A 26,082-nucleotide genomic window follows, 5' to 3' on the forward strand; every position below is an offset into this window, starting at 1 on the left:
TACAAGTCTTTCCACCTCGTATTCATCTGGAGGCGGGTTCTTGAAGGTTAGAGGTCGTACCTTCTTGCGGCCGTAAGTGTCTGGCTTGAAGGCTTTTAATAACGAGGTGTGAAATACCGGATGTATCCTCTTGAGACTAGGAGGTAACCTTAAACGAAAGGCCACAGGGTTGATTTGGGATTCAATGAGATACGGACCTATGTACCGGGCAGTGAATTTCCCAGCATGAGTCCACCTAGGAAGAAACTTAGTGGACAACCACACCTTGGTACCTGGAGTCCAGCCGGGGTTAGGTAACCTCTTGCGATCTGCCTGTTTCTTGTATTGAGATCTGCTGGCTTCAAGTTGTAGCTTGGCGTCTCTCTGTATGCATCGTAGGTCTTCCAAGTGTGTATCTACAGAAGGTACGATGGTGGTAGGCAATCCAAAGAAAGGAATGTGTCTGGGATGATACCCATAGGTGAACAGAAATGGACTAACCCCAATAGCGGAATGTCTTGAGTTATTATATGCAAACTCAGCCATAGAGAGGAATGACGGCCATCTCTCTTGTTCGTGGCTACAAAAGCAGCGGAGATACTGTTCTAAGGTGGCATTAAGTCGTTCTGTAAGGCCGTTGCTCTGGGGGTGGTAGCCCGAGGAGAGAGCGCGCTTAATGCCCAATGATTTACACATTGCAGACCAAAACCTTGAGGTAAATTGAGTCCCCCTGTCAGAAATGATACTCTTGGGTAAACCATGTAGTCTGACAACATCCTTCAAGAAGACAGCCGCTGCTTCAGGAGCTGAAGGAAGGCTTGAGAGCGGGGCAAAGTGTGCCAACTTACTCAAAGAGTCCACTGTGACCATAATCGTGGTATAGCCAGAAGATGGCGGTAAATCGACTATAAAGTCAGTCGAGATAAGTTCCCAGGGCTGGGATGGTAACGGTTCTTGTTGAAGTAGGCCTAAAGGCTTGGATGCTGAATATTTATTGGAAGCACATACTGGGCAACTAGCCACGTATTCCTTAACATCCTGATGCATGTTAGGCCACCAGAATTGTCTAGACAAAATGTCTAAGGTAGCGGTACGGCCCTTGTGTCCCGCAGATGGTAGATCGTGACACCAAGACATTGCTTGTATCTGCAGGTCCCTTGCGGGTAGGTACAGCCTACCTTGTAAAAAGTAGAACGGTCCTCTCCTTTCCAGGTCAGTTCGTAGTAAAATTGGATCAGTCGTTACCTTAGTGGCTTGTTCCACTTCCTGCAAAAAGGAATTAACAACTCCAATGAATCTTTTTCCTGATAAGATATGGTCTACCTTCGGCTGACCCCTAGCCTTATCTTCTTCTTCAAGACTTCGGGATAATGCGTCAGCCAATACGTTCTCTTTCCCAGGCAGGTAGGTGATTTCAAAATCATATTGCGAAAAAAATAAGCCCAACGAGCATGTCTAGAATTGCGACACTCCATTTGTTGCAGCACTCGTAAATTACGATGATCCGTGCGTACTTGAAAGGGATGAGTGGATCCTTGAAGCAGGTGTCTCCATTCAATACAAGCTTGACGAATGGCCAAAAGCTCTTTCTCTAACACAGAATAATTTACTTCACTAGGAGTGAGAGTTCGGGAATAGTACGCCACTGGATGCTCCTCGCCATCCTCTCCTTCTTGTAACAGTGCAGCTCCTATTGCTCCTCCGGAGGCATCGGTCTCAACAATAAATGGTAAGGATTGATTAGGTTGGGTCAAAATTGGAGCTGTGGTAAAAGATGCCTTGAGCTGTTGAAAGGCTTGATCAGCCGCCTGACCCCATTCAAACCTTCTTCCCTTCTTTAGCAACAGAGTAATGGGTAGGACTTTGTCAGAGAAGTTGGGAATAAACCTTCTATAGAAGTTAGCGAGACCTAAGAACCGTTGGATGTCCTTCACGGTCTTTGGAACAGGCCATTGCAGCACTGCCTTAACCTTTCCTGGGTCCATCTGTACCCCTTCCCGGGAGAGGATAAAGCCCAAATACGAGATAGAAGATACTTCGAAGACACACTTCTCGGGTTTCACCAACAACTGATGGTCCCTTAATCTTTGTAATGCTTCCGTGACATGTCTTCTGTGTTCAGCCGGAGTGGAGGAGTAGATCAAAATATCATCCAAGTATACCACTACTGAAGAAAACAACAAGTCTGAGAATCAGCCTCATTACGACCCAGGCGGTAAGGGGTTTACGGCAGCGTAAACAGCGCCGACCCTTACCGCCTGATTCCGAGGTCCCTTAGCGCCATGGAGGATTTAACACCTGCTTTTAGCAGGTGTTAAAATCCATGGCGCTAAGGGACCTTGTTGTTAATTACGCCACCGTAATTTACGGTGGCGTAATTAACGCCTTCCCCACTCCCATTATGCCCTATGGGGCAAAAAAGGGAATGGGGAAGGGTAAATGGGGATTGGGGACTTACCGCCCCGCCAACCTCGGAATGGGGCGGTAAGTCCGCCAACCACTATGGCGTAAACGTAGTTTACGCCATGGTGGTAAAGGTACAACCCAGGCGGTAACTTACCGCCTGGGTCGTAATGAGGCCCAATATCTTGTCAACAAAACGTTGAAATATTGCTGGGGCATTAACCAACCCAAAAGGCATCACTCTATACTCGAAATGCCCTAGTGGAGTGCGGAAGGCCGTCTTCCATTCATCGCCCTCTCGGATTCTCAGCAGATGATATGCCCCGCGTAGATCAAGTTAGTAAAGATCCTGGCTCCCTTAACCGCCTCCAACACCTCCTTTATTAAGGGCATGGGATAGCGGTCTCGGATGGTCATGCTATTGGGACCACGGTAGTCAATACAAGGCCTCAACTCAGTGGTTCCCTTCTTGGGTATAAAAAACATGGACGCCCCCGCCGAGGAGTGAGATTCTTGAATAAGTCCATTCTGCAGATTGGCATCGAGATACTCCCTGAGCGCTCTTCTTTCTGGGAGAGACATTGGATACATACGGCCAAACGGTACTGAAGCTCCCGGTCTCAGATCAATATTGCAGTCTTCTGACCGGTGAGGAGGCAAGGAACGAGGTAATCTGTCTTCAAAAATGTCTATAAACTGATGGTAATAAGGGGGAATCGACTGCACCACTGCAGTTGATACGGGTATTGAGAGGCTAGTTGCAAAAGCTGGGTGAGCCAAGGGGAGACAATGCTGCGTACAATAAGTGGAAGCGAATTGGATGGTATTGGCTGACCAATCAATCAGGGGATTGTGGCGACGTAACCATGGGATTCCCAATATCACGGGAAAATGAGCTGCCCTGATGATGTCGAAAGAGAGTTGTTCTTGATGTTGCAAAAGAGACATCTGACCAATATCGGTCTCTTGGGAGACGGGTCCAGAGGATAGCGGGTTGCCATCAACCCCTTCAACAGGCATGGGGTTTTCTTTGAACAGCAGAGGAATTCGGTGTTCCAAGGCCCAATGAGTGTCCATGAAGTTACCTGCGGCTCCGCAGTCTAGCATAGCGAGTGTCTCAATCGGAGGGTCGGCTCCGAAGATCAAAGTGATCAAAAAAACCATTAGGCGATGGTCGTCGGTGGGTACGTTCTCTTGGCTATCTCGGCAGGGACTAGTCCTTCCAGCCCGGATCCTTTCCCTGCTCAGGACCGGGGAGATCCGTTTCCCAACCGTCTGGGCGGAACTTCGGGACAATTTCGAAGCAGGTGTTTAGAGGATCCGCAGTACATGCAGAGCCCCAGATTCTTGCGGCGTTGTCGTTCATCCGGAGTTAAAGGACCTCTTGCGGCCCCAATTTGCATGGGTTCTTCCGGTTGAGTCTTCCCAGGAGGGCTCATAGGTGTCGTTCTGGAGGGAAACTGAATCTTGGTCCTTCGTCTTTCCTGTCTTCTCTCCTGCAGGCGGTATTCTAACTGAAGGGTAAGCGAAACCAGGTCTCTGAAGGAATCAGGTCGGGCCATTCTTGCAAGTTCATCCTTCAATTCTTCATGTAAACCACGGCGAAATAAGGTCTGTTGAGCCAAATCTGGCCAGGCTGCTTCAGTGGCCAATCTACTGAATGAGGAGGCATAAGTTTGGACATCCTGTGACCCCTGTCTGATATCAAGTAGTGCCTCATAGGCAGAGTATTGGACTTCTGCTCGCCCGAACCTGGATCTTAAAAGTTGAGTGAATTGGGAATAGTCATTAATGGCTGGATCTTCTTGAGTGATTAGAGGAGTAGCCCAAGCCAGGGCATTTCCAGTCAAGTTAGTGATTATGAACCCCACCTTGGATCGGTCGGATTCATAAGCCTTGGGGCGAAAGGTAAAATACACTGTGCAAGCATCCAAGAACTCCTTCAATGTCTTGGGATCTCCTTCATACTTCCCAAATGAGAACACGAGGGGGGGTAGATTGCCACGAGTCTCTTCCCTGACGGTTATCTGTTGTTTTAGGGTTTGATTCTCAGCGCGTAGATTCTGGACTTCTGCCTGAAGAACTTGGATGGCGTTGACCATCTCTTGGAATTGTTCAAGGGACGCCATGGGTTTTAAAGGGCGCTGCAAGCTGTCAGAATCTGCAGAAGCCTCCCCCTGTGTCTCCTCACCTGTGACCTCCGGTGTAAGGGTTAGGTTAGACTCTCTGTCCCTTCTTCTTTCCTTTCTGCGTACTTCTTCACCTTTTTCCGCCTTCTTCCCCTTCCTTCGTTCGTAGAGAAAAGGACGCTCTCCACCCGAGGCCACCTTGACAATGATTTGAGAATCGTCAGGCGGACCCAAGGGAGCTCGCCCCCAAATTCAGGGAAAAAGCCTGGTAAGGCGCAAAAAACCCTGAGCGGAATCAACATGCAGATGTAGATCTTGCTTCGGAAGAAAGGTCCAAATCCTTAACCGGAGTATGCAGTGGACCCAGGTCAGCTACGGCGTAATGGAGTACTAACTGTGACTCTTGGAAGAGGCACAATCCTGGGAGCTCGGAGTTCAATTGGTTCTGAAGGTAGGACAGCCACCTATGCAGGTAAGATATGGGGAGCTGGAGAGTGAAGGCTAACAAAAAAAAGGGGGACGATAGGAAAGTAAGAGAGAAAGAAAGACTGTACCAAAAGGCGAAGCCGGCAAGGTGCAAGAGTGGAGGAAGTAAAGAAAAGAAGAACAGAAGGGAAAATAAACCCCTGAAAGCACGGAACTAAGGAGGAAGGAAGCGCTGACGTGCGAGGCAGGCAATCAGCGAGAGGGGAAAGAGAGAAGGAAGGCAAAACACGGTACGCGGAAGGACGCGACCGTAGAAAAAAAAGGAATTAGAGTAAATAGTCTTGGCCGTCACGGGGGAAGGCAAACATAGGCAAGGAAGAAGTACGGTAAGGTAAGAGGGCTGAGAGCGTAGGAAACGGAGAAAAAACCACACGGAGAGAGCACCGGGCGGTCCGACGCGGGCAGTTCGAAAGAGTTGCAGCGCGTCTGGTAAGGGGGCGTGTAGGCCTATGTAAACAAAAGGCACATTGAACACTAGTATGCTGCTGCTGATTCCGCGGTGGCCTAATGAAGCCGCCATTTATTCCATACTTTCCACGGTTGAACCGTGACAATTTTAAACAAAAAACAACATTACACTTATCTCTCTGCAAAACCGGGTAGGGACGTGGGGAAGGAGGGGAAAGTTTGGGGCAATAGCGGAAGGGAAAGAATCGGGTGGACTGGAGGGGAGAGGAACATATGCAAAATCTACATTTCCAGGTACATGTGATAGGATGTGGAGAGAGAGAGACAATCAATCAAGAAACAGAAAACATTCAAAAACTCAACTTCTGGGACCATGGTCCGACAGACCGTCAACTTGACAACAGATGACCTCGTGGCATAGGCTATTCTCAGCAGAGGCGTCTCCCCCACTCTCCCAGGGCAACTCTCAGTCACAGAGGCTGTGGAGCCATTCTTGTCCTTTAGCTAGCCTCTTCCCATCTTCTCCATATTTTGTCCGCTTTCTGTGGGCAACCCCTCGCCGCGTACACTCTATGTTCCATTATAGCGCATATGTCCACATCCGTGACCCACTGTTCAAAGCTTGGCGTACGTTCCGATCCCCACAGTTGCGCAATGTTCCGCCTGAGAACTGCTACCGCAGTCGATCAGAGCAATTTCTCATAACGGGAAAGGTCAGTGTCACTGGAGATCCCCAGGAGAAGGCGTTTTGGGCATCTCTGTATCTCTTTACCTATAACGCTAGACAGTTTATCACAGCATCTCTGCCAGAGCCGCTGTATCTGCTACATTCCCACAAAATATTGAAAAAACTACCTTCTTCACTTCTGCAGCGTAGGCATTGTAAGTCCGAAGATTTGTCCCAGCGGAAGAGAGCCAATCTCGGGTAGTAGGTGCAGTGCAGGATCTTCAGTTGGACCAGTCTAAGTCTAGAGGAAATGGTTGTTTCTTGCGGGTACATCAGGGCCTCCACCCAGTCCTCCGGTTGAAGGGGACCCACATCCCGTTCCCACTTTGCCTTCAAGCTGGTTAGTTCCGGTTGTCTCAAAGGATGTAATCACATTTTACATGGTAGAGGTGACTTTCCGTTCCACCCGGTCCAAAACTATGTTTCTCTCTAATGGGGAGCTTTCCGGCATGTCTCGTGTTATGTGTCTGTGGGTCGTCCAAGCGTGTTTCAGCTGCGTATAGTGGTACCTCTCTGTGTCTGGGAGGGAGAACTTTTCATGCAATGTCTCGAATGGTACCAGGTTGTCCTCGTGAACCACATCTCCTATACTGGCGATTCCTCGCTGGGCCCACTCAGGCCATCTGGGCAGCTTTCTTATTTCGGGAAGAGTGCAGTTGTTCCATAGGGGTTGTGCCAGCATTAGCTTCCCGCCCTATCCTAGGTACTGATGTGTATCTTTCCATATTCTCACTATATGCGTTGCCATATCCGTGTGTGATGTGCGGTTCAGGCCTCCATTCAGATGCTCCAGAGGCGTGGTCGTGGCCTTACAGATAAGACCTTTGATATGTGGGAGGCTTCCGTCTCCGTGGAACATATCATTTACTACCGCCATCTGGCTGGCCCAGTAATATGACTGTATCCTGGACAGTCCAATGCCTCCTTCCCAGATAGACCTTTGGAGCGTGGCGAGAGCAATTCGTGGGTGTCCCCCCCCCCCCCCATAGCAGCTTCCGAAGGGTGCACTCTATTTTGTGAAATTCTCGCTGGTGAATGTATAATGGCACATTTTGCAGGATATATAAGAATTTAGGAAGGGCAATCATTTTGAACAGGGCCGCTCTGCCCATCAGCGTTAATGGCAAGAAGATCCAATGGCGAGTATCTTCTGCAAATCTTGTCATGAGGGGGGAGAGATTCAGGGTTGTGTATTCTGTCAACTGCTTCGTGATACGTATCCCCAGATACTTGAACTGTTCTCTTTCGATCTGGTAAGGGCCAGACGTCAAGTTTGCCGACGAGGTGTCCCCTAGCGGGAAGAGGATGGATTTGGACCAGTTCACTCGCAATCCGCTGAATGCCTCGTATTGCTCTAACAGGTGCATGACTCTGGGACAGGCATTGCTTGGGTCTTTCAGATATATGAGAAGGTTGTCTGCATATAGAGATATTCTGTCTTCCCAGGTCTCGGACCAGCGGAAGCCTTCCCAGGTTGGTGTGTTTCGCAAGAGGATTGCCAGTGGTTCGATGGCGATAGCAAAAATCAACGGGCAGCCCTGTCTCGTGCCCCTCCCCAGATTGAAGAGGTCCGAACGCCAGCCATTAACTCTGGTCCTGGCCACCGGGGATTCGTACAACAGGCGCACCCACTTCATAAAGTTCTCACCGAAGCCCATGCGTTGCATTATGGTCCAGATGGCCTCCCATCTCACCGAGTCGAAGGCCTTCTCGAAGTCAATTGCTAGCAGGGCTAGCGGGCCCTGTATGCTGTTGGCCCTTTCCAGGGCCAAATATAGCCTGTGGAGGTTCATACGTGTTGATCTCTGGGGCATGAAGCCGCACTGGTCCGGATGTATCAGGGTGGGAATAACATGTTGCAGGCGGCCGGCAAGTAATTTCGCCAGAATTTTGGTTTCGCTATTGATGAGTGAGATGGGCCTATATGAGCTGCATCTTTCCTGGGGCTTGCCCGGCTTGGGTATCACTATGATTGTTGCTTCTCGCAGATCTGGTGGGAGAATGCCCTCTTCTAGCGCATGTTGGTACATTTGGAGTAGCTGAGGGGCCACCACATTGGTCCCCACCTTTCGCCATAGCTCAACCGGGAAGCCGTCATGGCACTTAGGATCTCCTCTTCTGTGATCTCCCTCTCCAGCAGTTGCAGTTGCGTTTCCGTTACGGTGGGGATGTTAATTTGGTCCATGATCGTGACGTCCATCTGTGTCGTGGGCTTTCTGTACAACTCAGCATAATAATCCGCGAAGCCTCGACTTATTTCCTGATCGGTCACTCCTGGATTCGGTCCTCCTGTCTCGAGCCTTCGGACATGGCTGCGTCCCTGTTCCCTCCTTTCCAGCCAAGCCAGCATCTTGCCTGCCTTGTCCCCTGTTTCATAAATTCTCGCCCGCATTGCAGTATGCGCTTGTTTCGCATTGTCCATCGCTATGTTTTGCAGCTTTTTCTGTGCCAGTAGCAACGACCGATTCGAGGCCGGTGTGTCCTCAATTATGTGCCTCTCCTCTGCTTGCTTGACCTGTTGTTCGGCCTCAAGACTCTTGCTCCAGTGCTGTCTTTTTTTCGCGGTCGTCCACGATATCAGTTCGCCTCTTAACACCGTCTTGTAGGCCTCACACAGTGTTCCTGGGTTCATTGCCATCTGTGAGTTGAGCTCGAAGTATGTATTGGTCGTCTCCTGTAGCTTGTCCACAAGCGCAGGGTCACCCAGGTAATAGCTATTTAGGCGCCAGCTCGGCGGTGGAATCCGCCTGGATGTTATGAGTGTCAGTTCTAATGGGGAGTGGTTAGAGATGCCCCGGGGGAGAATATCTATTTCTTGCGCCCTATGTAAATCAGTTGCTGGGATGAAGAAATAATCTAGCATGGAGAGCAAGGCATGTGCCCCAGAGTGGAAAGAGTATGCTCTCGTGCCCTGGTGGAGTTCTCTCCACACATCACATAGGCCTAGTGCGTTGGCAAACGTGGCAAGTCTGGTGGGAATATTGGGGTTTCTATTCCTCAAGTGTGATCTATCAAGGGGTACGTTCATGACTTCATTAAAGTCACCTCCCAGGATCATGAGGTTGGATGTGTCGTTTGCGATTAACGGGGCAATGTCAGTAAGCAGCGGCTCAAGCAGGGTAGGGGGTGCATAGGTAGCTATCAGAGCGATGGAGTGATCCCATAGCTTGCCTGTCGCGTACATATATCTGCCGCCTGTGTCATGGGTCACCGACGTGAGGTGGAAGGGGAGGTTTTTGTGTACCAGGATTATGACCCCTCTTGAGCCCATCCCGAAACCTGAGTGAAGTGCTAGCTTGTAGTTTGTGCGTCTAAACAGGGTACAGTCAGTGCCTGCAAGATGGGTCTCAGACAGGAACACTATGTCAGCCCCCCGCCTGTTGAGAAATTGCCGCACCAGCCGACGCTTGACTGCACTGCCCAGCCCATTAACGTTCCAAGTCATGAGCCTCAGTGTTCTGAGAACGTCGCTACTACCACTATGTGATGCCATGGGTGCTCGTGATGCTCACTGCCTGTGTTGCTGCTGACGGTGTTATACGCCAGCTGCAGATACACCCTTAGGCGAACTCTGTTTTATCTAGCCTTATCATCCTATGCGTTTGACGGGTCCTGTCTGTAACTAAACCGAACAAATCCCCAACCCCCCTCCCCATACTCCTCCCAACTAGAAGCATCAGTCGCCCGAACAAAAAACCACTGGTGTCAACTGGACACCTTACATGCGTTTAACTTAACTTCAAGTACAGGTAGCCTCCCCCGGCTTGGATCCCAGGGGGAGAGAGCCCTCTCTTGGGGGGTTTGCTAGGGGGGAATCGCCACGAATAATACCCGTGGAGGGGGCTCTCCTTGCGTCGCGGTCTTGGGGCATACCGCAACCGCATCAGGTAAGTGTGTGTAGCCTACTGTTGCGAAAGTGTGTGTAGATAGAGTAAAACAGTAGCTCAACCTGGGTGACCCAACGGGACCTCGGGCATCCGGCAGGCCTCGGGGCAGTGGTCAGCCTCCCCGCTCTTCCGGTGGGTGCTGCGCTGGTGGTTGGCGGACCTCCCGCTGTTGGTCTGGCGGAGGCCTTCGGCTCCTTCCCCTGTTGTCGCGGGGAGTCGACCAGTCTATGTTTTGTTCAGCCCAGCGCCAAGCCTCCTTGGAATCATTGAAATGGACTGTTGTCCCTTTATGGTAAATCTTGAGTTGCGCAGGGAAGAGCAGGCCATACTTCACCCCCCTTGTTTGCAGTTGTTTTTTGAGGAGTGTCTCGCCTTTTGCACTTCCCTGGTGTAGTCGGGGGAAAAAGGCAATTTTGGAACCGTTGAATGTGACGGTGCCTTTTGCGCGCGCATGCTGCAGTAGGGCATCGCGATCCCTGTAATTTAAGAATTTTGCAATTATCGTGCGTGGAGGTGCACTGGGTGGAGGTCTGCCTGTGGGCACTCTGTGTGCCCTCTCAATGGAGAAGAACTTGGAGAAGGCGTCTGGCTCGTACAGATCAGTCAGCCATTGTTCTAGAAAAAGTTCCATGCAGGAGCCTTCGGCCTTCTCCGGTATACCGAGTATACGCACGTTGTTACGCCTTGATCTGCCCTCTCCATCTTCAATTCTGTCCTCCAGTACCTTTAGTTTGGATGTTACGTTCTGGAGCTGCTGTTGCATATTGTGCATTCTATCCTCTGTGTTGGATATGCAATGTTCCGCTTCCCCGGTGCGTGCTGTTAGCTTTTGAAGGTCGTGTCGGAGGAGGGATATATCCATGCTTATCCCGTCCATTTTCTGCTCCATTGAGGAGCGGGAATCGGCTATCGCGGCCATAATGTCCTTCAGTGAAATTCCCTGGTCCGTTTCCATCTCGTCCGCGGATTGCGGATGGGGGTCTGCCGCCATGGGCGGTTGGATGGTATACTGATCCATCCTGCTTTGTGTGGGAAGTTTCCTCGCCTTGTCCTTCCCCATGGTACCGATATTACTAGCTGCGTATGGGGCTGCATGCTTGGCCTGTCTTGCACGCCGTCGCCGCCTGGAGTGGAGCTCGGGGGGGGGGGGAACACTAGCCTCCAGGAGCAGAGCCCGGGTGGGGAACACTCGGCCACGTTGTCCAGCCGCTCCGGCACCGTCCGTGGCTCACCGGTTTGCCTCACACGCTGGGTCGCACTGGAAGGGTGCCCCTCTCTCTCGAGTAGCAGTGCTGTCGGTGGCGGGTCGCGGCGTCCCACGCGGGTGGATACGCGCTCCGCTCTCACCTCCGCACTGGTTCGCTATAGTCCGCCTGTTGGGAGGGACACCGCCCCGCCGGGACCACTCTCTTCCTCCGATGTCGACTGCGGAACAGTAACAGGCTGGATTCCGATGTCGCATGGACTCACTTCAGGGCGTTCCTCCGTGCGTGCCGGCGGCCATTTTGGAAACTGGATGTCGATCGCCTCAAAACTTCTCGTGGTTGTATTTCTTGGAATCGGCTGCGGTTTCCTCTGCTCTACGCCTCGTTTGTGCCCAAGGGTATCTGACACCCTACGGGGTTGTTATCAGCTCTGATGTCATCGAATTTCAGGCTATTTTATCAGGATATTTGCTGCGGTCGCGGGAGCCAAGGAGACCTAAGTCTTTCTCATCCCGCAGCTAGCCTGTAAATATTTTGTTGATGTGCATTTATAACTGGGTTCAGTGTACTTAACTACAGCTCACATCTTCCTTTTATAATAAGCCTGACTGCTCTGCCACTCTAGAAAGGTCTCTACAAAGACTGAAACTAAGAGTTGGAGATGTACAAACCACTGGGATAGCTTAATAAAGTCCTACTGTGAGTAGGACCTAAGGAAAACTCCCCCAACGCTGGTGTTACAGCTGGTGGGATTTGTATAGGTTGGATTACATTGGCTCCTGGTTGTATTGTACTCAAAGAATCCATTCTCAAGGTCACTATACTGTAAAGTACTAAAACTATATCCACTATGGAAAACTATAAGGCGGAAGCTCTTGTATCTCTTACTGTTGAAAACCTTAAAGAAATGTGTAGATACATGTTTTAGGACTAAAGGAAACAAAGCTGAATTAATCCAAATGTTTTTGAATGACCAAACTGCATGTAGGCCTGTAACTCCTACTTCCAGAATTGATCTAGAAGATAATGATGGTCAAAGTTTAACTCTTGGCCCTCAACTTCCAGAAGATAAGGTAGATGATGATATGGAAGAAAATGTAATTGCTAATCCATCTCCCAATCCTCTGACCTCACCCCTAACATGTCAGCTGAACTGGTTCTGGACATAGAAAAAATGAAAATGCAGCTTGAATTTAGAAAACTGGAGATTCAGTCTGAAATGAGAGAAAAAAGAAATGAGGAAGGAACTGCAACTCAGGAAAACGAGATGCAGCATGAACTAGAGATGACAAGGTTGTCCCTTGATTCCACTTCTGTTGAGTCCTCTTTGCCAGACCACTTCAGAAGCAGGAAGCTTGGTCTCCCCAAAGATTTGTTGAGTTGTATGGTGTGAAAACTGATATTCTTGATTAGCTGAGTACATTTGAATTTACATGTAAAATACAAGGAATTTGTGAAAGTGAGTTTGTTCCATGGGTAATCTCTCGGCTTCATTCAGAATGGCTGTGATGCTGTGATGGAGTTGAATGATGTTGATTGACAAGATTACCAGTTGGTAAAAACTGCTCTCGTAGCCAAGTTTGGGAAGACCTCTTCCCAGTACCTAAAACGGTAAAACGGTTTAGGGACCACAAGAAGAGTAATGGTAACATGTGGGCCACTTGGGTGTGTGAAAGCCTGAAAAACCTAGATGGGTGGATTAAGGGCTACAAGGTAAGCTCTTATGAAGGCATGAGGTGTCTCTTCATGCTAGAAAGTATTTGTCATGCCTGTTCCTCAGAGCTGAGACAGCACCTTGCTGACTCTAAGGAACTGGACCCCAAGAAGATAGCAATAGCTGCTGACTTGTCGGTGGCCAAAAGGGCTAATCACAAGGATTCTGGGGCCCCTTACAAAGAGGATGGGGAAAAGCATAAGATGGATGAGAAAGATCATTCCAAAAGTCCCCCACCAGAAGGGGGCCACAAACATAGCAAGGGCTGCTCCACTATACACAATCTGAGGTCTATGGACTCAGTAAACGAGGGCACAAGAATTAGGGGAGGTCATAGTCTGTACGCATTGTTTGTGGACTTCACGTTTGAATTTTACTTGGTTCCTAGGTAGATGCTTTGGGCTAAACTAGCAGCCAGGGGTTGTCCACCTGTATTATTACCTTTTATAAAATTGCTCCACTCTGACAATACCGTGCAGGTGAGGCTGGACAATGAAGGGACACTATCTAAGCCTATGGTCAGTTCCAGAGGGGTTAAGCAGGGGTGTAGATTGACCCCATTCTTGTTTAATATGTACATAGCTGACCTCCCAGAATATCTTGAGAGTCTGGACACTTGCCCACCCAGGATTGGTTCAGCCTCCCGTTAAATACCTTGCTTATGCCGACAACCTGGTTCTCATGAACGTGACCTTTGCGTGTATGCGAAAGTTAGTAGAGGGGCTGTGGAGCTGTGCATATGAAAACAAGCTAGTCATCAATAGGCAAAAGTCCATGGTTATGTCTTTTACTCAAAAAAGAATAGCGCGCCTGGCCCTACTGATGGAGGACATAGGTGTAGATTCTGCTGAGAGCTATAGGTACCTGGGGGTGGAGCTGGAGAGTAGAAGCTACTATCCTTCATGTCAAGCTACCAGAGAAAGTAAGGCAATGCAACTAACAGCGTTGATTGCTGACTTCAGTAAAAAGTAAAACGTCTGCGGGTTTCAGCCTCCATGGCATTCTGAAGCTGTACAAACAGTGCTTCTGCCGACTGTCCTATATGGCCTATAATCTCTAACCCTGGATGATTTGTCTTGGGTTGCCAGGGCTGAGGCCCACTTTTGGCATTGAAAAATGGGCCTCTGCCGCCCTCGATCCCGATGGAAATCATCTGCCTGGAATTGTGCATTTGCTCAATGATTATCACACTCCTACTGAAACGTGGCCTACTATACTTGAAGACCCTTACCAATCCTCAGTGTGACCTATTAAAATAGTTGGGCTCAGACATGGTAAATAAAGTACAGATGGGGTTTACTAAGTCCACTCTAAGTATTTTCAGCACTCTTGGCTGGGCCCCTGACTGGGAAAGCTGTTACCGGGAACACCGTAAGGTGTTCAAGGGAAGGATGCTGGATTGGGATAGACTAAAGGACCATGCCCACCTGCAGAGCTTGAAGTCTTATGGGTTTACATCCTCTGTTCTATATATCCCTGGGAGAGCGCAGCGTTATCTTGGGTTGTGTCCCTCAAAGAAAATGTCTGCAGGTTTCTGCTGCTTTTCTGCATAAACAGACCGCCTGTTCTGGTAAACACTGGGCCTGCCAAGAAATTGAAACGACTTGAAAGATTCTGCCGGTTGTGCAAAAACCATCATTGCCCTGAAACTGGAAAGCACATATTGACAGATTGTCCCATTATGCTACCCATGATTGAATGCAATTTGGGTCCTTATGTCCACAACTTGCCCTCACTTAGTGAGAGGGCATTTTGGCTTTGGTGTCTGAACACGGAAAACAAGAGCCTGCAGTTGGCCCTCTATCATGTCTGGATATCACTTGAACAGCTGGTGGCGCCTTATGTAGAATCCTGACATGGGACAGGTCATTTCTGCCGATGAGGTCTGTTCAGGAAATTCTGTTGGTGGGTGTGGAACTGTATTTCCAGGATGATTCTCCCTCTTGACTGGCGGCTTGAAATTCCAATTCTGCATGTCTAAACGCTTGCTTTTATGCCTGGAACCTTTGATTGATAAACTATGTATGAATTTCTGTACCCCTGAAATTTTGAATCTTGAATTCTGAATCTTATTCTATATCTCATGTATTTTATACCTTAAGAAGCAAGAGTTTTGAATCTTTTTTTTGTTTTTATCTTGAATCCGGAACTTTGATTTCTGAACCCTCAATCGAACTGTATTTTTATTATTTGTATATTTTATTATTATTATTATTATTTTTATTGTGTTTTTATTTTCCTTTATGTTTAAAGTCTTTGACTGTATCACATTAAAGTATAAAATAACAAGGGTAAATATCCCCCTAAACGACCTTATAGGGCTAGTGAAACCTCTGGGCCCAAACCAGAGGGAGGTTACCAGAAACCCCCATTCCAAAAGACATTTGGGAAGTTGTGGCTTGTGGGTCTGGTGACCATGTGAAAGGAGACCCCAGACATAAGGGTAAGCCTTCAGGGATCCTCTCTGTCAGCTTAGCATTCACACATGGTGTGGATATACCAATGGCAGGGGCTAGCTTTCACCCTTGAGCTGAAGAACCATTGATATTCAGGCTAGAGTTTCTTTAGTATTTCTGGGACTGTGGGAACAACAATACATTGAGGTCCATAATTCCTTCCCTGTAAATACTAAAGAGTATTATAAAGACAGTGTGCTTGTAAATGGTCAGGACACTGCTGCCATTAGAGACACTGGGTCTAGTATAACTGTGGTAGATTAAAGTTTCTTTCAACCTGAGGAAGTTGCTAAGGCTCCAAAAGGCTTAGCAAGTTAGCAGTAGGCCCAGTCCAAATGTGTCAATTACTGCCTGCCATCATTAAATCTAATGAGATGACTGTTAAGATACCTTTAAGTGGTCAGTCAGAAGTGCCAGGAATGATACTGTTGGGCAATTATTTGAATGCCTTAGGTGTAGTCTCCAACACACCCAAAACCCCCTCTAAGAAGAAAAGGAAGTTGACAAGGGAAGCCAGAGAGGCAACCTTAAGAGATCTTCTAACTGGGACCAAGGGGAAACCTAGAGTCTCTACAGGACAAAAGGCCCCCAACCCCAAAACTGCCACAAGGAGAAAGGTTCCTGTAGAAAACCTAGAGGCCACACTTGTGACCCCACCACCAGCTGAGGCTGAGTTTGTGCCAGAAGAATCCCCTGAAGAACCCTCTTTTGATGTTGATGAGGAGTTTGTTTTTTCTATCAATGTACTTTTTTTTTTGTTATTGTGTAAAATAGCTTTAGCTAAAACGGGTGCAAAAAAATTATATTCTGACTGTTTTTACCTAGAGTAAAAAAATGTCATAATTGAATAATCAAATGTCTTTTTACATTAGATAAAAGGATTCAAACGGACGAGTTCATGAACAATAAAAAATCGCATGAAGTTCTGGTGATGTCTCAGGTCATAGATGCTATTGCAAACTATTGTGGCATTAAGCAGGTAAGCTTTTAAAAATGCACAGTGCCATTGCTGTAAGTGTGAAATAAAACAGTTCCTTTAATATACAAGACCAGTGAAATACATTTTCATTTAAAAATTCTGCATCTCACAATATTGGCGTCTCTTGTTACAGGTGGGGTTGCAATTATCATAGTACTCTGATGCAAGTAGCTGCAGGGCAGAGTGAAATCTGAAGGACCCACTCCTAAAGTTCAGCTAGATTATAATATAGTGTTAATTCACACATTCTGGTGCAGGCTTGACCGGTACTGGGCCACTAGCCCAATACTTGGTGGGCCCAGCGAAACGAGTGCCCCAGGAAGACTTATGCCCATTAGCAAGGAAACCCTCCCCGGAACATGTGGCTTAACGTTAGTAGTACCCAACTTGTTGTGTATTGGAGGTTTTCTATGATGGATGGGCGCATGCGATATTGCCCCATTACATCAAAGGAAAGATCAGCCAAACCTAATGTGGCCGCCATGACTATGCAAGAGGTGCTCGGGAGAGAGTCCTTCCTTGCAATCCACAGCAGCCTTTTGAGGGAGGAGGACAGGGGACTGGACTCCATGGAAGTATGGGCGGATTGGGGAAGGAGAAATGCGGGATAGAGGGGAAGCGGAGAGAGATCAGAGCGGGGAGACGGTATACGGGGGAGCAGCATTCTGCTGCCTTTGAACACGGGCTTATACCGATGGACTGAGCCCGGCATTCCAGACCACACATTGGCTGACACCCCTAGCCGGGTGCTAACTCTTTTTAAATCTACTGGCAGTCAGAACCAAAAAATACCTATTATAAAATATCTGTAGAGGAAACCTTGGGAATATGTGTATGTGAGAAAACACATATATGATCCTGAATCCACAAAAAAACCAAACCATGCTTGTAAAAAAAACTTAAAACACAAGATTTATGTTTACTGAGTTTGTTAGAGTGTATGTTAATTTTCTATATATATTTATATTATAGGATGGCTGTCGCCACCCTATATTTAAGGTGAGTCGGACTCCCATATGAAACCCAAAAAAATGAATTGTTAACAAGGCATAAAATAAGCTTAGTAGCATGGCAATTTGCTATGCAATTCTGTAGGTTTCCTCATTAAATTGACACATGTATAGCAAAACTAGCTATTTAAGTTACCCTGTTCACTGAAAGTACAGCTCACCCTGTGATCGTCTCTTGCCCCCAAGGCTCTCTTTTCTATGTGTAAATTCAAAGGGGCTAATCGAGTGAAAGAGTACAGCAGTAATCATCTCCACTCTTAAGTGTGGGAGTGCTAGACAAGATGTTCTGGTTTGCAATATATTGAAAAAGAAAAGAAGTAAATAGTAAATATTGAGCTAACTCTGCTGGGCAAACACCAATATGCGTTAACCTTAAACTCTGCTGGGCAAACACCAATATGCATTACCCTTATTTTTTTTAAAAGACAGTCATACAATTCCATTCCTTAAAAAGGTACGCTCTTAGCATAATGCATAGTTACAGTATTGCTGCTGTAAAACACTGCATTGTCTCCGTGCTTTACAGTAAAGTTTAGTGTATCTACATCTCAGTGTCAATTATATTTAATTTTGTTGAGGACGATGTATCATATTGACAAGTAAACACGTTTGGAAATGTAAAAATGGCAAACCTAGTTCTGTGACATGCTGGTTGCATGCATCTGTGTAACTGTTGCTCAACCCATCGGCTGATCCTATACTGCTTGACATTCTTTCTTATCACTCTGTTGCTTTATACCAGATACACTGAAAGTGAGATGGCTGCAAACAATATTCCACCTAGTTTGGCCAGTTCTCTGCCTGCTACGCCATCCAATGGGCTTAGTCTTGTACTTGCTTTCCTCTTACATAATGAATACACAAAGCTAATTAGATGTTTACATAAAGTAGTGATTAATAGGTCCATCCAGTCTGTGCATGTACAGATATATTGCAATACCATGCACTGTAGTAAGCCTCCAGGGCTTGCTCTGCTCTGCGATTATGATTGACTTATATATTAGCACCTACGGGAGACAGCTGGCCAAACTGTTTGCAGATTCTTTTTTACAGTATCTTTTTGTGTCCATGTATGCAACTAACCTTTTTCATTTTACAGACACTCATCCAGGGCTTGCAAAGTCTACTCATCCATTTGCATAGTCAAGTAGATTTTTGGAAAGGGTACCATTTTCAGGGGATGTTTGGAAATGTTATTTAACATTTACTTTGTTTCCAGTAAATGTCAAATCACTTTCACTGTGCATGGATGGCCCCTGGGTGGCAGCAATGTGCCAAAGAAAGTGGGTTTGTGGGGACATGCACCATTTTCCAGAAGGTGCATTTACATTTGTTGTCATCCGTTGCTATGGGTCTAGTGTATTTCTCTTAGGCACGGTAGGTAAACAGCTACTGGACCTGCAGTTCTAGTAGAATTTTAAAGAATGTGCAAGGCCTGACTCATCTCACGAATGAGTTACTTTAGTGGTACACAAAAATGTTCCCATTTCATGTATTGGGTGCAAACAACTTCTGGTAACACTAGGAATATTAGTGCAACATCTATTGTATGATAAGGCCAATGAACTGGTCTATCGGCAGCTTACATGTAAGTACCATGAAATATTCGAGAGGCGAAGCAATCCTTTTTCACATCTAAAGTGGAATTAGCACGAAACCATTCTAGAGAATTGTTTTCTGTTAAATCTTTTTCCTCTTCAGCTCAGTTCATACCAACATTGGTGCTGACTCAATGTCTATGTGACTCCTTGTCTGAATGTTTTGTCATAAATTGTTGAAATACATGAGTCTATTAGTGCGAAGGGGCATTGCCCCTCTCTTATTACTCCGGCTGAGAAAGTGTCTCTGGTCTCATTTCCCAGAGTTCTCTGTGGAAGATGCATCTTGAGCTGTTAATCCGTTCAAATCAGCTGCCCCCTCTGACCCAGTTCCTCTGGTGATCCTCAGGGATAGTATACCTAGTATTATTCCTTGGGTAACCAAAGGAGTTAACCTTTCCTGTCAGTCCTGTGCCATCCCTCAAGAACTTAAAGAGGGCATGGTTAGCTCTCTTCTCAAAAAACCATCGCTGGATGTCACGGTTTTGGCTAACTATTGTCCTATTTCTCTTCTGCCATTCTTTATGAAGCTTCTGGAATCTTTGGTAGGACCGCTCTTTTCTTAATCTCTCATTTCTTTCACCCCTTTCAGTCAGGGTTTCGACCAGGGTGTGGGACGGAGAGCGTTCTTGTATCTGTTCTTGATGGCCTAGCCATGATGGTGGACCGGGGTGTAGTTTAAGCTTTGATACTGTTAGATATCTCTGCAGCATTTGACACTGTCGACCACTCCATCCTTTGGTCTGACATGGCTGGGGTAGGCCTTTCTGGACCTGTCCTGGCATGGTTTACATCTTTCCCGACTGATGGGCACCAAATACTTTCTTCCTCCCTTTATTTCTTCTTCTCACTCATTTTCTTGTGATGTTCCCCAAGGCTCTGCCTTGTCCCCAATGTTATTTAACATCCTTGTTCAACCTTTGGTGAGTCTCATCCGATCTCACGGTTTCCACAGCTACTCTTATGCTGATGACACTCAAATCCTGGGCCGATTAGATCTTGACCAGGCAAAGATGTTAACGCGCCTCTGCGAGTGGTTGGAGGCCATGAGGAGATGGATGAAGAACAACTGTCTCACACTTAATGGGGATAAAATGGAGATTCTGGTGGTGGGCTCTCCCTAAGTCCCTGCTCTGTGGACTCCTGAGTCTGGGTGTCTTACCTACTCCATGACAGTGGTTGAAACCTATGATTATATCTTTGAGCCATTATCCATGGCCCCTCAGGTTCGCGCAGTTTGGCAAACAGGCCATTTCTTTCGCAAGGTACTTTGCAAGATGCTGCCATTTCTTCCTTTGCACATGCGTCCTTTGGTGTTGGCCTCTATAATCACTAGTCGTATCGACTGTTGCATTGCATTATATCTGGTGCAACCTGCAGGGCTTATACACCGGTTGCAGTTATTTCAGAATCTGGCAGCTCGGGTAGCCACCTCTACCCCTTATGGCTGTCATATTGGTCCGGTTTTGCCAGCCCTTCACTGGCTCCCTGTGGCCAAAAGGATTACATTTAAATGCCATCCCCAGGGGCTGACTACCTGCAGGACAAATGTCTGCCCTATACTCTTGGTTGGATTCTCCTCTCAGGGAGTAGCTGCCTAGTGGCCATTCCTAAATTCCAGCTGTCAAGAGTAGGTGGCCAGGCGTTTTTCAGCGTGGCAGGCAAGCTTTCGAATGACCTGCCGGTTAGTCTTGGGCGTGCTGAGAATCATCTTCATTTTCTGCGGTCTCTTAAAACATTGTTATTCTAGGTCTTGTGTGTTCGATAACTGTTTAATCCTAGTGCCAAGGTACCCTTTTGGGTGGACGTGCGCAGTACAAATTTTGATAAGATAACATAGCTAATCAAATGGGTTTGTTTGCTAATCAAGAACATTTTAATTATCAATCTCTGCTAATCAATTTTTGAAAACTAATTGATGCCTTGTTTAATATCTTTTGACTCATGTGATGGATTTGCCAAAAATTCTGAGGGTATTAACCAATTTGTTTGAATAAAAATGTCTGTATGGATGTTTTGTTCGAACTTGGGTAGTACTGTTTGTTTGCAGCCTAATATACCGAAAATGAGGAACGGGTGCTGCAGGGGCCCACAGCACCCTATGTTTGGTATATTAGGCTTTGGGGATGTTCCCCGCTTCCTTGACATGGGAAGAGGGAGACTTAGGAGAAAAAAAAGACCCTGCAGCGACAACTCCGCCCCACATTTGAGGGATGGAACTGATTCTGCGGGCAGTGAAAGGAGTACCGGCGGCCAGGTAGAAGCTAAGTAGGGGAGGGGGGATTAATATAGGGCTGCTTCCGGGGCATGGGGTTGGGTTTGCTTGACTAAAGGTCAAACAGAGTTGCAGCAGAATCGATTACAATTAATTTTATCGCAAACTGTTTGACTTTCGGTCAAACAGCCCATGTTCATTCTGAAGACACGCAGGCACCCCCAGACTGAAAAATCTTCGAAACATCTGTTAAAAAATAAGAAAGTTATTAGGAAAAAAAAGAATTTTAGCCTACTCCCCTTTCGTTTTCCCATAGACAAAAAATTGTACATTTTTGCTCCATCACACAGCCAAAACGCTGGATGGATTTGCACTAGGTCTAAAACAACTTGGGCACAAAGCCTTGACCTGCAATGCTTTTGTGTTATGGCGTTATTCGGTCCAGTAGATTTTAAAAAACTTAATGGAAAAGGGGGTTCCCATTTCTCCAAAATAGATAGCTATGTCTCAGGCAAATTGCCAAGAATCCAGGTATTTATAAATGTTAACTTATGTTAAAGGATATTTATACCGCGCACTATCACCACCGGAGTGGTCCCCTGGTGCACTTGAATTGAAAGAGCCGCCATCTTTTTTTTCACGCGATGCGAGAGATAGCCGCGGGTATAGCCCAGGGTATCAGAAAATTAAATTTTGGAAAAAAAAGCCATATGCAGGTCTAAAAATATGCAAATTCCATCAGTCTAGAGGTGGGGGAGGAGGCAAGAGGACACCAAGTGAAATTTGAGAGTTGGAGGGTGACTAGGGACAGAGTTTGCAACACAAAGCTTCTCTGTAGCATCGGCTATCGGAAAGAATTGCTGTGGCTACCCGACATCTCAACTGAAGATGTGTCACAGAAACGACGAGTGTTATATGGGGAAGGGGAGAGGGCAGAGGAGGTGATGAGGCCATCGGGGGTAAGGAGGAAGCTGGCATAGGTGTTGTGGGCACTTAGTGAGGGCTTGGGGGAGCAGGAAAGCACTTCTTTCACCACTTTTCCCGATTCCCACGGCTATAAGAAACAGAAACCAACAATGTTATTGCAAGAGCAGAAAAGCATTTATTTCCACTGTTTTTCTCGATAGCCGTGGCTATGACAAACAAAAACAAACAATTTTATTGGGTGATTGTTTACCCGCGGGTATACAGCATGATGTCAGGCGTCCGTAGCCGCGTTAACCTATCACGTCAGTTGATTGGTCGTTTGTTGCTGTACGCAAGGCTATGTAAATATCCCTGAGTATTCACTCATACATTTCTGTGCAATAATCCTATTATTCTGTGGATTTTAGACCACACAATTTTACATGTGTTTCTGATTCTGTGTACTCGCCTCTTCCCTTGTGTCATTTGAACTTTGAAAGGTTGGCAATGTATGTTTTTGAGCTTGGAAAAAATGTATGTGTATCCACGGCTACAGGAGGGTGTGCTCATAGCCGCTTGTGGAATAACTGCATCTATAAAAGATAGTTTAAAAAAAAAAAGTTTGGTACGTATTTCAGCGTTTGCAATTGGTTGGTGTTAGTTTTGCAATTGTGTACTTGCCTGTGATCGGTTGCAGTGAAAATGTGTCGGACAGTTTAGTACTTGTTTACTATAGTCCTCTTTTTGTGACATTGATTTTGGAAAGTATAATAGGCACCATTTTTTAGACTTTTGACATTGACTTTAGAACTCAGTGTGCACATGCTGAGTCTGTGGCTCATGTGAAAGTGTCAGTAAATACTTATATATTTAAAGATTTATTTTCAATGTGTTGTATGTTAGTTTTATTAAGTAATTGTTTTTTAGTTGTTGTTGCAAATTAGATTTTTTATTAAGATTATATGCTGTGTTTACAGATTTTTATTTGGAGATTCAAGAAGATGTGGATGAATTTCCTTCTTGTGGTGCACTGCAAATATATTGGTTTGGTACACTGATCCATGTACAATGTTTGTTGTGTGGAGGGTTCAAGCTTGATCTGAGGTTAAAAGTTTATTTGCTTGCACTTGTCCTAAACTTTCTCTGGAATAAAATCGTATTTCCCACTGTGATTGAATTGTAACATTTGCAGCCCAAAATATGCAGCGATTCAGATCTGGTTTGGGCAGCAGTAGGTGTGGTTGGATTCCGGTGGAGGTCGTGGCAGATATTGCAGTGGAGGTGGATGGTGCAAAGGTTGCTGTGGTGGTATTCAGCTAGTGTGGCACTTCCTGGGACAAACCAATTGTGCCATACAGTGCAAAGACTGTTTAGCTCAGAAGAATCGGGAGCCAGTAAAATGGCAGCTTGTCCATTTGTTGCTCCATTGGAAGGAGTTGTGGCATCAACTGTGACTGGAGGTGTTGATGCAGGAGTTGCAAATGCACGCTGATGAAGGGAATGTGGTCCATGCATCCTCACCTTATGGTGTTGATACGCCCTGTAGTCATCATCAACGTCGTTCCAGTGGACACACACTAGGTGACTTATCAGCACAGATGTGCCCAGGCTCTGGGATTTTGCTAATTGTGCACTGCACCTCCTCAGCCTCCTTTTGGGAACAGTGCTCCTTCACAAGGAGCTCTCAGAAACTGCAAATGTATGCCATGGATTTTCTGAATGCACTTTAGCATGTAAATATTAGATGGTGTATGGGTTTTTTCAATCCATCTTGGATTCTTTCCCAATGACCCAATGATTATTGTATTTTTGTACAAATGTTGTATGAAAGATAGCGCATATGATGTATACTTATGACGATCAAAATTATTTGTGTACAACTGTAATTGTATTTCATAAAGTATGTTCATTTTTTACAGACAGAAAAGTGCAAATTATACCGCATATATTTGACACCTTTTCTACCACCATCGTACCCCTACCGTCTCTTCCCCCATCCATACACCTTACACACACCCTCTCAACCCAGCTTACCCCTAACCTATTGACTCCTACCTATCCACCCCATCGCTACTGATTCTATTCCTGCTTCTGCACTATACTCCCACAATCTGCCGCCGGAGTTGTGATTTGTTTCGGCGCCTAGCTTGCTGGTAACAGCACAGGATTCTACCCCCGCCGGTCCAGGAAGTAAGGTGCCGGAAAAATGGTATTCCCATTCAATATGTAATTCTTTAAAAAACATGTTTTCATAACCACGGCTACAGAAACAACCGATCGATTGGCCGAACCGTATGTTCGGTTAAACTCAGCAATGACTCGAAATCATACCCGCGGCTATGAAATAACCATTTACAGCACAGCACACTTGGTGCTTCGATAGCTGCAGTTATATTTACAGAGATGCCCATATCCGGGGTTTCTGTAGACCAATGGCACATCGGGTATTTTGGCATTTAGCCGTGGCCGTAACTTTCCTGTGGGTAGCCGCGGCTATCAAGTTGACTTTATAAGGCTATAAAGGTGATGTAAACAAATGTGTGATTGGTTGATTGAAGATATATTATGAAACATGTTGCATTGCAGGTTTGTTTACTTTTCATTATATTGGGAGTAACCTGTGTCATTATCAGTTGTGAGGTTGAAGAGTGCATATTGGATATTTGAGTGGATATTTGTGCAACATTTTATTTGTTCAAAAATTGATAGAAAACTGAAAGAAGATGTTGACAATTCTTGCACTGATTCTTCAGGTTCTGAATCTTTTACAGAAGATTGCAGAGAAATAGGTGATTTCGAATTAACAACAAACAATGATGTGGAAGAAATTGGGGAATGATTTTAGAATTTTGGTTTGAGAATGGGGATGTGGGATGTGGTGATGTATAATTTCTGGAGAGTGATTTTTGGTAGGGCTAGAAGATATTTTATTTTTGGGAAAAAGCCTTTAATACAGCATCCAAGGAAAGTGCACAGAGACAAATTGAATTTGTTTTCGAGACCTTCAAATGGACATCATAAGGGAATTGAAGAGTTTGACACATTTTCAGAATAAAAACGTATAATATCAAAGCAGTATTCGAAATGTGCTGAAATACTACACTCAGTGTACTCTGCTGTGAAGGAATCATGAAGCAAGACACAGAGAACAGATTCAAAGCTCAAATAAAATGGTTCATTAACTTAATGTCAGGATAGTTGAAGGCCTAACTTGCCCTATGCTAAGGTGTAATTTCCCTACCTAAAGAAACTAAGGATAGTCTGATTCAAGAAGTTCAACTTCAGTCAGTGTCCACAACCTATACGTGCCCCTCCCAACTAAAGCTAAACAATGTGTAGGGATGTCAGCAACTAAATAAATAGTGTTCCAAATAAAGTTCCCCTTCCCCAAGTTCACAACATTTCCACAAAGTTTCAAAAAGGAATATCGGGTTTCCCTTGCCCAGGATGACAGCACAATTCCAAAAAGAGATCTCAGGACTCCTTTTCCCAAGAAAACAACACCGTTCCCAAAATGAGTCTCATGAATCTCCTCTCCCAAGACAAAAGCTTGCTCAGCTTGCTCTTAAGATCAGTCTCCCACTATTTAAAGCCAGTTCCAGGTCAACGTTATATCTTTTGACAGTTCATGCGGAGCACTTTCTTCTGCCTTACTTTAGCAATCTCTTTCAGGTACTTGCTTTTACTTTTCTGTAGATTTCTTTGGCTTTCACGCATAGGGTAAACCCAGTCTAGGCACAGTTGTATGACCAGAAGGTCCACCCATCACAGGTCACGCAACTGGTCTTCTGTAGCTGCACCTGTGTTCTGATTCACATTCACTTTACTCTCTCATTGTCAGCCTTTTGGCTTTGCCACAACTTGTTTCACTCCAATCTGCAGATTTTGCCACCACAAGTTCAGTTATGCGGTTCACTTTGTGGTGCCCCTTTCCCTTCACCACATTGCTTTCACACTTCTTTGCAGTGTTCCATTCTGCT

The 26,082-nt window shown here is 46.1% G+C and overlaps 1 protein-coding gene across 2 annotated transcripts in view; it reads left to right on the top strand.

Annotated features, from left to right (window-relative positions):
• The window catches only part of METTL25 (methyltransferase like 25), a 1,210,930-nt gene that overhangs the window by 279,230 nt on the left and 905,618 nt on the right, over positions 1-26,082 (top strand). For both annotated transcript variants that reach the window (XM_069629316.1, XM_069629315.1), the window contains exon 3: positions 16,267-16,373. In XM_069629316.1, coding sequence (XP_069485417.1) covers positions 16,267-16,373 — 107 coding nt within the window. The remainder of the gene's footprint in view (positions 1-16,266; positions 16,374-26,082) is intronic.

This window comes from Ambystoma mexicanum, chromosome 12 (genome assembly GCF_040938575.1).
Source record: "Ambystoma mexicanum isolate Mex_15411 chromosome 12, UKY_AmexF1_1, whole genome shotgun sequence".
Lineage (NCBI taxonomy): Eukaryota > Metazoa > Chordata > Amphibia > Caudata > Ambystomatidae > Ambystoma > Ambystoma mexicanum.